The following is a 16816-nucleotide window of genomic DNA, read 5'->3' on the forward strand; positions in this document are numbered from 1 at the left end:
TACTGGGGGAAAATGATACTTCTATTAGTTACATATTCTCCAATCGCATACTCGCACCCCCCTCGTTTTGAGATCGCTCCCCTAGGCAGGCTCAGGCGGGCGCGGAGCGGCGCGGAGTGACAAAGCCGCTGCTGCCGCCGCCGGGGGTGGGAGCCGCTCTTGCCCGCCCGCCCCTCGACTCGCGAGGGCGTAAAAGTTTGTCTCAGCTCGAGCATTCGTAGCGCCAACACGCCCTCAGGTAAAGGTGGAAGTAAATGGCCACGCTGTATTGACAGAGGTAGGGTTTGTTTTTTAATACTCGTTCTCACTTGAGGTCTCACCAGGGAGGGGTTTGGGAAGCACTGCGTGTTTGGGGGACGTTTTGCGCTTCCCGGTCTCCCTAGCCTACAGGCCGGGAGTCGGCGACCGCTTAGTGACGAGCGATGATTTTAAAGAGCAGACTACAAGGCTTTCCGGTGCCTGCCCCGCAGCCCCTCCAGCTCGAATGATGGAGAGACTGTCAATGCACTCCGCGAGCGCTGGCCCATTGTACGCGGCTGATGGCGAGGAGGCGACTGGGGCTGGCAGGGGCTCCTTGCCCTCGCCCCTATGCCCAAATAAACGCGCAAACGCGCTCCCATCTTCTGGTCACTTAAAAGGTGAAACGAACACGATTAAAATAGACCAAAAAAAGAAAGAAAAGAAAACCTTTCTATGTACAAATTCTAAATCGTACTCCCCATACAGCCAGAGGCAGGGAGTCGAGGGCAGAGGCAGCAGGCAAAGAGAGGGAGACAGGGCGCGGGAAGGAGAACCCGGAGAGAGACGGAGGGAGTGGGAGACGAGCAAGAGCGAGCACCAGGGCACCGCAGGCACGCTGGACGCCCGGTCCACAGGCCCAGCCGCCCTCGGACCCTGGACCGTGCGTCGTGGGCACCAGAAACGAGACTCGGCCAAATCCTGCCTCACCAGGCAAGTAACGCAATGGTTATCGTTTCTCTTGAACTTGGGGTTGGTGACGGGCAGCGCCGGGAGGCAGTCTAGGTTTGCACGGCCTCCGCGGGCCGGGAGCAGAGTCTAGGCAGCCGGGGCGGGACGAGGAGAACTTTTCGCGGGGCCTGCTCGGGAATTGCCCTCGCTCGGCCTCTGTCTCGCCCCGGCGCGAAGGCAAGGATCTCGGCCGCCGCACTTCCCTGGAGGAGAGGATCGTGCCAGGCGAGCAGCAGCAATCCACATTCAAAATAGGCGGCCCCCACCCCTACCTGCTATTCCCTATGTCCCCCTCGGCGGGAAACAGCTGCCCAGGCTAGGGACCGGGACTCGCACGTTTAACACCGGACAGGCTGTTTCTGCTGGTGCCTAGCGGGACCCGCGGTGGAGCCGGCTTAGGAGTCCGGCCCGGCTGGCTCTTGTGCCCGTGCCTTGCCTGTTGCGGCCAGAACCTGGCCAGCCTGGATCCAGCCGCCCACCTGCAGGCGCCGTTTGTAACGCCATGCCCTAATGTAACGCGATCGATGGCTGCCTGTCTGATGTGGGCGATAGTGTCAGCGGATTAAAAGGGACATCAAGCCGCTCTCCCGAGCGGACAACCTGCGGCGGCGGCGGCGAGAGCACCGGGATTCGCAGCCTAGCAGCAGAGCCAGACTCCTCGCGCCGCTGCCAGCGGGCTGGGGGCGGGGAGGGGGTCGCGTCCCAGGGGTGGGGAGAGAAGGGGAGTGTTGAAAGGAAGAGGCTCAATTAAAACCTACAAGAGCTGTTTCCTCTGTGCCGGGCAGGGGCGTGCGTTTGCGTCAGAGGGCGCGCGGGGGGCGGGGGCAGCCGACGCCTGGGACCGCACCCGGGGGCTGGGTGGGCTCTGGAGCGAGGCGGCCATGCCTAGCTGGGTTGGCTCCGGGTCAAGCCCTGCAGGCGAAGGGCAAGGCGAGGCGGGACGACAGTAGAGCCTGGCCGGGAGCGGCGGCACCCACCCATCCTCACTGTGGGCTCTCCGTGCCCCTGCAGGGCTTTCAAACTTGAAAGAGGCCCCTAGGACCCGACGTGACCCTGGGGGTGGGGAGAAGTTGGGCCCGCGAGGCCTCGGGCGAAGTCGCCGGCTCCTCAGGAAGGAAGGGGGAGGGTGCAGTTCCTTGCCCTCGTCCCAGGGGTGGGAGTGGGAAGCTGTTGGTGGTGATACCCGGAGCAGTCGAAGCTCGCGGCTTTTCGGAGGAGGGGAGCGGCTCGCACTCCTGTGGGGCATCCGCGCCAACTTTCTGTCACAAGAGGGGGCGGAGAGAAACCAAGGCTTTTCGAGAAGGGCGCTGTCCCCCTCTCGGACTCGTCCGGCCTGAGCGGCACTTAGAGCTCAGTTTCTCTTCCGAAGCTTGTGTCCCCACAGGGCGCCCAACTTGTGCTCACAGCACTGCCTCCAGCAAAAAAGTCTTCCGTAGACGCACTGAGGGGTCAGCTCAGTTCCTGGGGAGCCCTTTCTTTCTCTCTTCAAGGCTGTCGTTTGATACTGGTCCCACTTGGCACACTTGTTCCGGGCCTAATGCAACCCACACTCAACAAGGAAATAACGATATCTGTTGTTGTTGGGTAGGGTACCTAACAGAAAACTGATAATAGTTTTCTAGAGTACTTGGATCCCCTAATTGGGAAACTCCACATACTAGTCCAGGCACGCTCAGCTGCGGGATCAGGAAACACAGTTGCAGTGTCCACTTTTCTTTCACAGGCCCCCCACCCCCCTTTAGATCTCTCTCCCTCCCTTCTAGGCCAGGCCTTTCACCCCGGAGCCTTAAGCTGAGTCTGGACGTGGTTCTTGGCTCTTGCCTCAGCATCCTACCCGAGGCCTCCAGCCAGGCCCACCCTCTCCAGGGTCGGTCTCTCTCTCTCTCTCTCTCTCTCTCTCTCTCTCTCTCTCTCTCCCTGTTTGGCGGGCCTGGGAACTCAAAGGGCCTCGCCAAGGTCCTGGGCTCCTGGGGGCCTCCCTTCCTTCTTCTGCCTTCCTGATCCTGATCAGTGCACACTAGGTCTTTGGTGTGGTTCCCCCAAAAGGCGATGAGAAGGTACCGCTCCGCTTGGGGAAAGGAATTAGGCTGTAAGCCTATGTAGTACCCCTTGCGGGCTGCTAGAATCAAGCTCAGCGTTAATCACGTTTTAAAAGACCTACCAGAAAACGCTTGATCTCTCCCAGCCACCAGTAAACTGCTGTGATCTGGTGAGAGAGGTAGAGAGGCACAGATCGGTTTGGCTGCACATTCGGTGTTGACTTGCGTTCCAGGGCCCAGAGTCCGGCTATAAGCGGACTTTCTAGCCTATTAACATACCTCCTCCCTCCATGTCTTTCTTAGGACAAGACTGAACCATTCTTTACTAATTCTATGGTCTTTTTGATATTGATATCTTGGTCTCCTGAAAGTCATTCATTTTGACTTTTTGGTAAGTCACACTGAACAAAAGTGGCCTTGTAAAAACATTTTCTAAATCTAGTTCAAGAGCCATGGGACCCTACAAATGACCAGATATGTGTAGGAAATTCCCTTTTATACCTCTTCCCTACCTCAAAATCGTTAAAAATGGTATTATTCTGTTTAGTAAGACCACAGAACAGAACTAGCCCTGTTTTATCAAGCCCATCTGGAGAGATGAACATGCCTGCAATCATTGGGAAAAAGGTCAGTGCCTCTGATCTTGCTGCAGACCTTTCCCAAAGAGCTTATTTGAAAGGTGCCGAATCAATTAGTCTCCCCTGGCATGAGATTAAAGCCAGGAAGGGCATAGTTGAAGATGTATTTAAAATGGTCTCACACAGATCTTTTGGAAGAAAGGGTGGAGAGAGGCGCAGGAATGCCCACCTAATGTTTTGTGATTACTAAAAAACAAAACCAAAACAAGCAAACAAAACCTCAGCTTATCTCAGAAATCTCTACTGAATCCAGCCTATATTGTGGCTGCCCAGTTGTAAAATATTCTGCCTTTATCAAAAAAAAACAAGGTGGACAGGCCAAGTTAGGAGTCAGGCATCTGCTGGACTGCCTACTCTTAGCTTGCACATATAGTCAAACCAGGAACCCAACAGACTCCAGTGTTCATTATCGCTGTGGTAGCCCAGGCATTTCTTCTTTGTCACTTTTGGGTCTAAAATCTCAGAGATAAGTGCTATACCTTAGTTTAGTTTTCTATCTCAAACCAGTCATTTAAAGCACATGTTTTTAAAAAGAGAGATAAGGGAAGCACTTCTCCTTTTGGCCTAGGCCCCCAGTTAGAGGGCCCAGGAGAAGCAGCCCCGAAAGATGGCAGGAGAGCAAGCAGTGACCTTTGGATGCAAATCAAGCCTTTTTAGAGGAGGAAAAGTGACAATCATTCTTAGCACACCAGTTAAGCCAGAGCCAAATATTTACTTTTTATAAAATCAAGTCTTAGCTATCTAAATGCATTTATGAAAAAGAAAAAAGGAAATAACTGAAGACTTTTATGTTACAAAACATATTTATTTTAAATGCCCAACTTGAGTGAAGAATAAAACTGCATGGCTATTCTTCCCAGGGAAAATGGGTTAGGTTTGGATGAAAGCTGAAGTTTTGAAATGAGTTTGAAGGTTGTTAGAGTACCCTGACAATACAATCAACTGCGCTATATAATCATTTCCCTTAATAGTTACCTGTCAGAGCACCTATTTCTTTTACTACAGGATTAGCCCAACAGAAGTAGATCTAAGTTGGATATTTCACTGACTAAAGACTGCTCGAATATGTTTAAATCTTTAATGTCACTTTCTTCACTGACTATGAGATAAACTAGTGGAAAAGCATTGGCTCAAAAAGCCAGCAGATCTGCTGGTGTTACGAGTCATGCTGCAATTGTATTTACCTATCAGAAGGCTGATCTAAATAATAAACCTAACATTTCTTTCTAAACTGTCAGTGGACAGATGTGTTTATCACAGTGTCCTCCATCATTGAGGAGAAAGGGGTTTACATAAAGTTTAAATAAAGAAAAAGCATAAGCATAGTACATCACTGATATAAGCAATAGAACAGTAAACAATTATGCCCTTTGTTATGCTATGTATATTTTATTTACACATTTCAAAGGTGGAAAATAAACTTAGCCCATCTTTGGGGGGAGTTAATAAAGTATTCCAAATGCATGATCTAACAAAACTCAGGGATCGTTCTATGTTTTATTGTTACACCCCTGCATAAAATCTTCTGAAGCTGAAAAGAGAAAGGAAAGGGCTTTTGTGTTAGTTGATCCTTGGCTATTCTAGGGCTCAGGTTGGTGTGAAAGGGACGAGGAGGTCACTTGAAATCTCCTTTTATCTACTCTTATTTTCTCTCTGGATCAGCAACTTTGAATAGACATCATCTAATCGCTCTTAATGGAAAGAAACTATGGGAGCAACAAAAATGCCTTTACTCTAGAAGTGAATACATGCATGCAGACAGCTAGCTGAGCTTTCATAGAACGGAATCTCTGCACACATGTACTTAAAGATTTTTCAGTGCATGAATATATACGTAAATATTTCCCATACATGGGGGGTGATTATGTAGGTTATTTTGCCCTTATGCATAAGTATGTACACATATCTACCTTAGAATCTCTAACAAGCAAGTCTAGGTGATACTTTCAGCTGACTCTTCTTCGTTCAGCTTTTTCATGCCCTCACTCACTCTCTAGGCATATTTAAGTCCTGAAAAATAAAAGCAAATAATTAAGAACACAATGTACAGCTTTTTCCAGAAGTCACCTTATTTCCTTTCTGCTTTCAACTGGAAGTCACAGTGACAGGAGGATTTCTCTTCAGGGGGTGGAGATTGTGTGACAGGTGGGAGGTAATGGGGCAAAACAAGACCTTTACTTTCAACTTCTCCCCACAATTTTTTTCTTTTTGGTTTTGCTTGGAGTTAAATTGGTTAAAACACAATAAATAGTAGAAAACAAGAGCCTGACATTAGGCAGTGTAAAAGTTTTACATGCTATAGACACATGTCTCCAAATTCTTGAAGCTGAGCAATTAATCATAATGTTTGTAATTAGAATTATTTTAGAAAGTCTCATATGCTGGTTAAAATGTCCAAGTTGTCTTCCTTAGGCATTGTTATAGTATTTACTTCAAAAGGGAAAACAGCTCCCAGGACATTTAATATTAATGATAATCCAGAAAAGGACATTGGATTTCTAGGACTGAAAACACTGGGCTTTACTTCCTAAGAGGTGAACACTCCCCCAACCCCATATTCTTCTAAGTAAAATTCTCATTGCTCCCAAAGCTTGGGACACTTTAATGTAAAATTCCATCAAGGGAATACTCGGTTACCAGGGCTACAAGTTCCCATCTCAACATGCGAACTTCTCCTCCTCTGGCTCCAGATTGCAGAGACCCTGGGCTGTCAGGGCTGGGACTTTGGGGACATCTCCCTCCCCACCAGGCTGCTGGCAATTGCAGTTCTAAAGTTCGAAGTTGGGTAGGGGAGGAATAATCCCTCTTTAACTCCTCTCCTTCCCACTCTCAATTCTGAACCCCAACGGATGCATTTCCCCGGGTTTCCTAGTGAATAGGAGCATAGGAGCCGCCCTGTCCAATAAAGATTAAATTAAGTAGAAGAATCCCAGCCGCTGGATATTTGGAAGCTCCGGTGGGGCATCAAACCGACGTTTAACACATTTTTTCCACTCACTGTGCACAAATCCTGGACCTGTTGTGCTTAACTTTAGAAAGGAAGGAAGAAAAAAATATATAAGACAGGAAGAAGGAAAAAAAAATCAAAGAAAGTCACAGAGAAACCCCACTTTCAACGGGGAAGTGGCTTTAAACTCAGAGTGGCTGAGGCAGAGGCTGGCCTTCCTGACCTTTCCTGTTTTTTCTTTCTGAGAACCACTCCCAGAGTTGGAGCCGGTCCCAGCCGCCCCCCACCCCCCAGGGCTCAGGACTTTTCTGTTTTGGCAGTCTGATTCTGTGTTTATTCCTTAGGGACAGTGTGGTGGCCCGGGATCATGACCGGATGTACATGCAAGGGGAGAGTTGAGAACCCAGTAGCTTCGTCTGTGGTGACAATTTTTATTTTCTTAAATAAAGGTTTTGGTAGCATGAACTGAGCAGCTTCCTCCAGTTACTGTCTGGCAGGAGAAACAATGGTTTTCTCTGTAGGCTTTCAGCCGCTGGACAACTAACCTTGAAGCTGAGGCCCGCTTGAGTGCCTCCTCTCCTGGGGGCCATCCTGGCCCCAAAATATCCTCAACTCACTCCCACCAGCTCTTCTAGTCCCTGGGCGCAGTCCAGAGGGGCAAAAGGCAAGTCCCTTCGTGGCAAAGGCTTGTCCATGCAAACACAACACTGAATAAATTAACCTCAAACCAGCTAGTTGGGGTGTAGTAGTTTAGCAGGACTAATTGCAGACAATGGAGCTGAAATGACTTTTCCAATTAGCTGCTGGTTGGAGTTTAGTTGGAGGAACTGTCAGCTCCAACGATGGGTAATTGCTTTATTGCTCACAAAACTATCATCTATTTAGAACATATGTGCTAATTACTTTGGATGGGCGTCGAAAAAGAGACCATAAATCTAATAGCACTTAAAAAAGTCTATGGTGCTGTAAGCCACCCCAGCCCCTTACACATTCTCTTCTGCCCAGGTTGGCATGATAGATGGCTGCCTTTCAGGAAGGGGAAGGTTTGGACAGGAGGCGAGGACGGGATGCTCTGGTCAAATCGTTTGGAGAGCGAGTGTCCTGTGCGTGCTGTGCTGAGGCGATAAATCACTGTCATCAAAACCAGTCCCCTCTTTAGTAGCGCACTTTTCATTTTCGCAAAAGATTACTTTAGAAATCTTTTAATTGGATTATGCTGGGAAATTAATCTCCTTTAGCCTTGGCTAAATTTATTGTGGCCACTGACTGAAGGAAAGCCCTGTCACTGCAGTGAGGGCCATGTCCCCTTGTTCTTTTTCCCTCCACCCTCCAGGATCACCCGGCTGCGTGTGACAGTCGTGCCCCAAGTCCTCGGGAGTGACTGGAGTGACAAAGGGTGGAAAGACACACCTGGGCAAAGACCGCGGAAGTCCCCAGTGAATCCCCTTTGTCCTAAACACTGCGTTTCTGTCCCTTATTCCCTAGTTCCATATCCAGCATCCCCACAGCACATCGCCTTTACCAACAAGGGATTTTGGGGACCTGCTGCCGGGAAGGAGGCTGGAGTGGCGGGAAGGGAAAGTGGGGTGTGTCGGGGGAGCACTGCCTGTCAAACTCACTAGTTTGCCCTCTCCCCCTCACCCCCTTTCTGGGTCTTCGGCCCGGAGCCGCGGTCTTGCGAAGACTACTCTGCGCAAAAACGCACAGCTCGCTCTCGGTGTTCTTCTTGGCGCACCTTCGGAGAGACTTCCCTTTGACGTTCGTGGCGCTTGAGGCCGCGGGTCTAGGGCCCTTCTCACTCCTCCTGGCTCCTAAAGCACCCGCGCATTGTTGGGCGGCGACCTCCCTTCCTGCCTCGGCGCCCTGTGCGGTCAGCCTGGTCCAGCGCGACTCCGGCAGTCGCGGGAAGTGGAGGATCCTGCCCTGCCGGCCGCGCCTCTCAGCGGGAGATAAAAACATCTGCCTGAAACGGGATACCTACTTTTGCAGCTCAATTGAGCTCTTAATAGCAGCCTCTGAGGTGTGGTTAATTGATGGGGATAAAGGCGTATTGACTTGATGGGGAGACGCCACTGATCCTTTAATATACTTTTAAAAGAACAACCACCACCCCCAAACACTGGCCTGTCTTTGCTCGGTGGGGGGAAAAGGCAGGGATCCGGAGGCTGGAAAAACGGCGCTAGTGATGTTTTTACCAGGAAGCGTCAGTGTGGGGTAAGCCCTGGCTCGCAGGGCTGAGGCACCAGAAAGCGGCCCAGGCGCCCAGCTCGGGGTGACAGCGCGTTGTTGCGTGGCTGCGGGGAGCGAGGAGGGATGGGGAGCCAGCCGAGAGAGCACCGACTGACAGGTGACCCGGCCGATAGGCGGGGAGGAGCACGAAGCGGGGTGGCGGGGGGACGTCGCTTCTCCCTGGGCTCTGCCCCTCTATGAGCCCTTCCCCTACTTGGGGCTGGATACCCACAAGCCAGGCGCCTCTGTTTGCCCGCCTCCTTGGTTAGAGAGACCCTGTATCCAGTATGAGCTACATCGTCAAGTGGCGGCGGGAATTCTGGGGTTCCGCTGCCTGGACAACCTCAGGCCCCCGCGTCAGGACAGAGGCACGCGCCCGTGTGTGTATGTGTACGCGCGCGTGCGCGCAAGCTGCCCCGAAACGCACAGCTGGAGCACAGCAGCCCTGAGCACGTGGCCGCATTTACACTAGGCCCGTCCAAAACTCCAGTGCCAGGCGTACTGGGATTGACCTGGGCTGCAGTTGGGTCCCGCTGCCGGGTCAGAGGAGCCCCAGCGCACCATCCCACCCAGACCTCTGCTTACCGTTTTCTCCTCAGTACCTTCCCTTTCCTTTGCCTGATTTCCTTCTGTTCAGTCAGTTCTAGCTGAGTCTCTAGAGGGTCAAAGGAGTGTTTTACTCGTCGCAGGTACCGAACTTAGGTTCACACAAGCACTAAAAAAAAAAAAAAAAAAAAAGAAAAAAAAAAGAAAAAATGAGATTGTCTTTTCTGTTTGCAAAGGGGAACCTCCTCCAGATGTGGGCTGTAGTGCCTCTAGCAGGTTTCGCATGTCTCCTATTTTACCCTTGGAAAAAGATAGCCTTGATACTTCAGGTTTGAGCTCCCTCTGGAAGCAAAAAGAGAAACGACTCCAGTCACCGTCTATGTTTTATTGCATTGAGAGATCGCAGGTGTTTAGGCTGCAGCTATTGTCCGCCTTCCTCCCTGAGCTCACATAACAAGGATGAAAGAGTCTAAGGAACTTAGTTTCCCCAAACGCTCTTGCATATGAGGGCGGGGAAACTTCGGAATCAAAGATTTGAAGAAATGCAGTTGAGTCCCAACTCGCAGAGTGTGTGAGTCTCCGTGTGGTTCCGTCGTTCCGCCGTTACTGTCTAATCTCATGTAGTGTCGTTTTTCTGCCTTCTGTAGATCTCTAGGAACTCAAGATTCCCTGTCGTTTAGCCGTCGAGCTCCCGACCCCTCCGCATCCCTAGTCGGGAAGGACTGCGAGCTTGGCCCTAAGGTCGTGGTCTGCCCCTCGGGGGACCAGGCCCCGGGTCCAGACTCATTCCTTGGCCTGCAACTCCTGTTGAGAAGTTCCCCGCCCGGAATGGAATCGTGACCTGGCGCTAGGTCCCCTACTGATGGGAGTGCCCGAGGCTCTCGTGAAGGCCTCATATCTTCGGGCCGCCAGGGTCCAAAGGTGCCTGTGGCGGCCCCTCGTCCGCCTGAGCCCTGGGATCAGCGCGACCCTTAGTGCTGCAGGCCCCTGGGGCGGCCGGGGAACACCTGCCCCAAGACCAGACCCGGCCCCACCGCAGTCCACGACCCTAACTCTCGAGTGTCTCTGCACGACCCTCACTCCTCAAGGGCGCTCCCTTGCGAACGAATTCTTCTCTGCAGACGAGGATCCCTTGTAGGGGCCCCTCCCACCCCTCTCCACTTGGCTCGCGAACTCCGACCCTGAGCGCAGCTCTGCCGGGAGCGGCTCCCGGAAGCGAGGCCCACATCCGGCCGCGGAGCCTCGCGCGCTGGGTTGGCTGCTGGGCGCTCGACGCAAGTGCGGTGCCCTGCGCGGCGGAGGGGCCCCGCCGCGGGATCTGCGCACTGGGACGTCGTTGCAAGGCTAGAGGCAGTGCTCTCGCCAGCGCAGAAAGCTACCGCTCCACGAGCAGGCGGGAGGGACAAAGCCCCGGGCCTGCGCCGGGGGCTTTCAAGAGGGAGGCGAGGCCCGACCGTGGGGTGGCGCACGCTTCCCGAACCCCGGGCCCACGCCCCAGCTCCGCGCGGGCAATTGGCGCCCCCTCGGGTAGGCGCGGCAAACCTCTTAGGAATGGGCCCCAGGGAGTGTGAGCGGGTACCCGCCGATCTTTTAAGGTTCAGAGATCCACCGTCGAACGAAGCCGCTTTTGCAACGTCCCCATTTCGCCTCCTTTTCCCCGCTTCCCGCGCTGGCTAAGGTGCTGAGCCTTGTCATCCTCCCGGGGTGCCTAACGATTTGACCTGCCTTGGGCAGCCACTCCTCTTCAGGTGGCGGGCTGCTGGTAGGGGTAGGAAGCAAGGCCTGGGGCACGGTTGGAGACCCTCACACCTGATTTTTTATTTTAAGGAGGGACTGGGTTTCAAGAAGCTGGAGAATCTGTGGGAGTTTGCTTTTGTGGCCCTTGGCACTTTTTAAAACAACCATCTGCAAGGCGGGAACAGTGGATAAAGTGCTATGTAGTTCATAAAAAAGATATTGGGAGACTGTATCTCAAGAGTTTTTCCAGAGATTGTTTTGTAATTTCTCAATTTAGATTGAGAAACGGAAATACCACCACCCTTCAGCCAATCTGCTGGGAGGACTGCTTGCAGGGGACTCGTGCTCCAGATGTTGCACTAGAGGCGCTGCAAGTGTGAGCAGGTAATGTGGAGAAGAGTGACACTGTTAGCAGAAAGCATCTAATTAAAAATGACTTCATTTGATTGGAAGGATGAAAAAACCTTTTTAAATAAATCCAGATTCACTGGCCTAAGCTCAGCCAATTTATGAATATGGAGCCCGACTAGGGTCTGCTTTCTTTCAAAGATGTCATCTTAGAAGTAATAGCATAGGTGAAGTCGTTTGGTTACACTGTGGAAACTTTTATAGAATCTTCCTCGGGAATTTAATTCAGTGCTTCTTCATTTTATTAGGAACAGACTGACTCCATCAACTGTGCTCTCTCCCTGTTTAGAGGCAGGACTGCTTGAAGCAATTAGGTTCACCAATTAGCATAGTTTTACTGACCTCCGCAGCAGCACCACCAGCGTTCCATTTCTTCAAAGTTAGGGAAAAGCTGAAACACAGCATGCTTCCCAGGTGTCCAGGTTGGGGAGATAAGCCCAGGAGCAGGGTGGTGCAGCAGTGCAAAGAACTTTCTAATAGTCCCCAAGTGTTTGTTTCAGCAACTTTGGTGAATTTTTTTTAACCCCCTTTCTGATTCTGGATCATGTAATACCTCCTTACTTTGACATAGCCCTTAGAGCTTCTCTCCTTTGGTTGTATTTTGACAGAATTGCTTTTAAGAAAGTTAATTTTCTATTTTCTCCCTTCTCTTCTGTCCTCCTGTATGCTATTGAGCTTGTGGGAAATTTTAGGGTCCAGAGAGAGGAAATCGTTGACAGGGCCGTTGAAACCTTGTTAGGTGACAAGGGAAGGGCTCAGGTGTGGGTGTGTGTGTATCTCAGAAACCTATGAGGAGAGGCCAGAGTGAATACTAGGAGAAAGTCATTGCTTTTCGTGATTTTTAAGGTGTACCTACAAGGCTACCCTGCAATCTTCTCACCATAAGCTCAATCAGCTGGTACATCTTTAGTCAAAGAAAATTTTTGAAGCCCAAAGCAGTATAGAAAAGAAGGGTTTTGCTCTTGTTAGTGTCAGGGGTAGTAAAGGCATTAAATTTATTTACATGGCTGTTGTTCCTCTCTTGTTCTCTCCTAAAATATACATTTCTCTGGAAGATTTCACTAGATTAAATTGCTGACAGTTCATCAGTAGCAGCAACAATGTAATTCTCCTAACCTTATTAAATCAATAAATACTAGATCCATGCATTGAATTAAAAATGCATCAGGATGGCCAGGAATTATGATCATAGGCCAAGGATCTCAGAATCGAACATGCCATTCAAAAATTGACTAGTTAGCATTTATTTAGTCTTCTTTTTCTGTTTTGGATGTGCGATTAGGTATTCTGGAGTTTTAACATTTCAGGGACTGTTGCGTCAAGTTTTTTTTGTTGTTGCTGTTTATAATCTTGAAAATTCTTTTCTTTTACTAACGTCTCACATTTAACCATGAATTTAATGCATACATTTACAATAGTAATGCAGTGTGACTTCATAGTTCTTGCCATTAGTTTTCATCAAGGAAATATACTTTTACTTAGAATACATTAGTAAGACATACTTAGGTCCATAACTTTCTACAGAAGCACAAATAAATTTAGATACATAGGCATTTGTATAAGTATGAATAAATACACTCAGTGTGAATATACTGCTGTACATTTATTTTAAGTTTATTTTTAAAAGAAAACCACATTTATCTTCTAACACTGTCAACTACATTATGAGCAAAATATTTATCATTTAAAAATAAGTCATTTATTTGTAATTCGACTTGCTTGCTGGAATTTACACAAGAGCTTGAATTAAAAATTTTAAGTCTTTAAGCTTAACACAGCACTGCAAAGTAACATATATCTTAGATGGTTACATTTTATATGTGAAGAAATACCTCAAATATGGTTTACCAGGAATTAGTTAAGATGTAGATTAGTAGGTAAATTTACACTTAGTTTCTGGTGAAAACAAGGACCGTGTATAACACTTTGTAGTTGGATGGACAAAGTAATGTTTACTTTACCCAGATATTTGACCATACTGATTAATGATGCTAATTATTTAAAAACATTCATCTCCTATTGATGTCAGCCAGCTTAGATGGTACTGAATTCTGAAGATACAGTCATTGGCCCTTGGGTTCACCACACTGTGGAAGAAAAATCTTTATTTGACGAAATAGGCAATCAACTAAAATCTATCCTCTTTAAATAAACTGATTCCTCAGTATTTTCCCAGTGTTGGTGTAAGTTGTTGTCTGTGATATCCCCCAGGGCTCTTTTCCTCTGCTCTCTGATTTGGTATATAAAAGCAGCTCTGAATGATGGATTACTGTGTCATTGCAGCCTGCGAAGGATTAATTTGTTTCATTGATTTCTCTTTAGGCAGATTGCCAGAATTTGCTGCTTCCCACCTTTCCTCAAGACTTCCAGAAGTAATAGACAGTAATAGCCTAAGACAAATCAGCTTCTTCTTGTAAAAATAGAATCAGGAAACTAAGAGTCCTAGAAAAGCTATGGCAAACTTTTTTACTGGTACACTGAAAGAGCAATTAATAGGCTACTTCATTTACTTTAGAAATATTTTAAATTGAAAATTTCCCTGAATTGGCAATGTACTACACATCATATTAGTAGATCTTAAGGACACACTTGTAGTATTTGTTTCATAAAAATTTTCTCTAATTTGTAACTCAGGAAAAAGAAAAAAGGTCTATGTGATTGACAAGTACCTTTTTCTGTGCCAGATTTCAGGATCAAATAACATGTCAACATTACGTCAATTTACCTGTAAGTATTTATATGACTCTTTTGCCCAAATAATTTTTAGAAACTTTGACTGAGAATATCAGATCATAAAAATAGAACTGTTTAAAGAAAAAATAACTTTTATGATAAAAGAAGTAGTATCTGCCCATAAGACAGAATTTACAAAAATTAGAAATGCCATTTTGTGTGTTTTCTCTAAACCTCATTCCTCTAAGCATTTAATGTAATATGATTAAAATTATTTTTAAACTCACTTACATTGACTCTACAATTTTTAACATATCTACTTTAATCATTGGTCTGTTAGACAACTCAGATTTTTAATTTTCCATTAGTATAAAGTAAGTTGTAATAAGTAGCATTTTAAATAAACCTTCACCCATCCCTATGGTTATTTCCTTATATTACGAAAAGAGAAATTACTTAGACTGAGAATATAGACTGTTTTTTAAGGTTTTTGATATTGATTGCCCACTTGTTTTCCAGAAAGGTTCTAACAATTTATACTGGTACTTAAAAAAATTTCTCTGTAAAGGCAGCATTCCAATTCATGTTACATGAGCAAAGAAAACAGAACAACACTTTTTTCCTTGTGTTCTAAAAGCAGTGATAACATTTTGCATATACTTAATCTGTCAGAAGTATTTTCCCCACTGCAGATGTGAAATAGGCTGGTTATACAAATCTATTTGTTTCTCTTCTGCAGTGCTGAAAAATTATATTGATTTAATGATCTCAAGTTATACTTTTTATGCAATTAGTTGTGTAGTAAAAACTAATATTGTCATGTGCTAATGTCTTTTTTTCCTCCATTGTGCTATGGTAGTAGTCTATGCGATATCAGCAAGTTTATGCTTTTCCTTTGCTTTGCTGAAAGGAAAAAGGAACATCTGTTTCCATTATATATCTGTATCATAATGATAACAATTAAATAGCTATTATGGTAGTATAAAGTAAATATATTTTGCTGAATGACCTGTACTTTCTTGTTGGAAAATTTCAGATATTTTGGAGGCACTTAGTTTTTACACATAGGTTCTGTGTGGACGTTTAAATAGGCCTTTGCTTACTTTAGGTAAATTATTGCAGTTCTTATTTGTTTCAATAAAAACAACCAACCATTCTGATGATGAAACACTAGACTATTAGATGTGACTCTTGAATATGTTTAAAGTACAAATTGTTAAGTATCTTTCTCAATTCTTAAGTGAGTTTATCATGCTGTTAGTAATAAAATTTATTTTGTGTTTTGTGCTTTGTGTAGTACTTTTATATTTTACTAAGTTAGATTAGAAATAGTATATGTATATGTATTTTCAGCACATTATACATTTTTTTCTTATATTAGGGGGACGCAGTGATATTTACCCTTTAAGCTCAGCAGGAGAATATTTGAAACCACACACAACTATTTTCATTGACCTTTAAAGTTCCAGAGAAGTGTTTTCATTTATTTTAGCTTTTGATTAAAGATGCTTTGGTGGTTACATAAAAAAAGATTAGAAAGTATTTAATACAAAATGATATATGAAGAAAAATAAACATCCATGTACAGCAAACCCAGTTTGAGGAATACAATATTATTAGTACAATTGAAGTCTTCCAGAATATATTTCTTTATGGCTTCTTGAAGAGATAATTATCTTAAATTTGGCAGTTATCATCCTTTTTGCCACTTAGTTACTTTTTTTTTAACATGCTCTAGAAATTTGACATAAATAACTTGTCTTTTTAAATAAATAGTTTTAAAAATGTTGGAGCTGTGACTGTTGTTAGAAATCTTTTGGTCTAATCACCTGTGACTGGGCATGTTTCTCTGTTTTAGTGTCCTCATGTATGAAGTTGGGGTTAAGTCTCTATGATCTTGGCTGTCTTTCTTAGGTGTAATTAAAAAAATTTTTTTTCAATGCTGCTTGTGTTCCATATGAAACAAAATGAAACAAAAGGCAGAGGCTAAGAAAGGCTAAGTAACTTGCCCAAGACTATATAGTAAGTCACAGAGCAGGGAACAAAACTCAGTTCTCCTGACTTCCATTCAGGTAGTCTTTTCTTCACTCCATATTGCCTGTCTTTTTTTCTGATTATTCTTAAGAAGGAGTGGGGAGAGAGAATAGAGAAACAGAGATTTTTGTTTTTTTTTCCCCTCAGACTGTTTTTTCTATAGGGGAAAAAACACTGAAGCTCTATCAGCCTGAAAGCTACTTACAGGGTTAGAATACTGTGTGTCCTGCAGAGTCTGTGAATCTCTTCTGTATTTTCTGGACTTTCCAGAAAAGAATGATGGTTTGTATGTAACGAGGTTTTCACTAGACTCCTTACTCTACAGTTAATTTTCTGATCCCTTTAAAGACCAGGAAAATAGGATGAGGACAAACACAAATTTCTTTTTACATATATATTTCTCTGAAATTTAGTGTTTTAGCGAGCATGTCTTTAATAAATCACTTTTCCTCTTTTATGTAGTTTATACTGTGTTCAAATCACAAATGACCTTCTATTTGAAAATAGGTTTGTTTGTTTTTTTTTTTTTTTTTTTTTTTTTTTTTTTTTTTTTTTTTTTTTTTTTTTTTTTTTTTTTTTTTTTTTGTCTGAGATGG

General features: G+C 46.0%; 1 protein-coding gene across 11 annotated transcripts in view; it reads left to right on the forward strand.

Annotated features, from left to right (window-relative positions):
* Positions 1-16816, forward strand: part of LOC108292880 — a 168724-nt gene that overhangs the window by 242 nt on the left and 151666 nt on the right. For 8 of the 11 annotated variants that reach the window (XR_001820461.2, XR_005197641.1, XR_005197640.1 and 5 more), the window contains exons 1-2: positions 1-277; positions 11383-11489. The exon at positions 1-277 is cut by the window's left edge. Coding sequence is in view for 2 of the 11 variants with exons in the window: in XM_037733280.1 (XP_037589208.1) it covers positions 485-951; positions 11383-11485 (570 nt within the window). In the remaining 9 variants the exon portion in view is untranslated. Of the gene's footprint in view, positions 278-470; positions 952-11382; positions 11490-16816 lie in introns of all 11 variants that reach the window. The other 3 variants (XM_037733280.1, XM_037733281.1, XR_005197644.1) reach the window with 2 other exon arrangements.

The sequence above is a fragment of the Cebus imitator genome, unplaced genomic scaffold, assembly GCF_001604975.1.
Source record: "Cebus imitator isolate Cc_AM_T3 unplaced genomic scaffold, Cebus_imitator-1.0 Scaffold511, whole genome shotgun sequence".
Taxonomy (NCBI): domain Eukaryota; kingdom Metazoa; phylum Chordata; class Mammalia; order Primates; family Cebidae; genus Cebus; species Cebus imitator.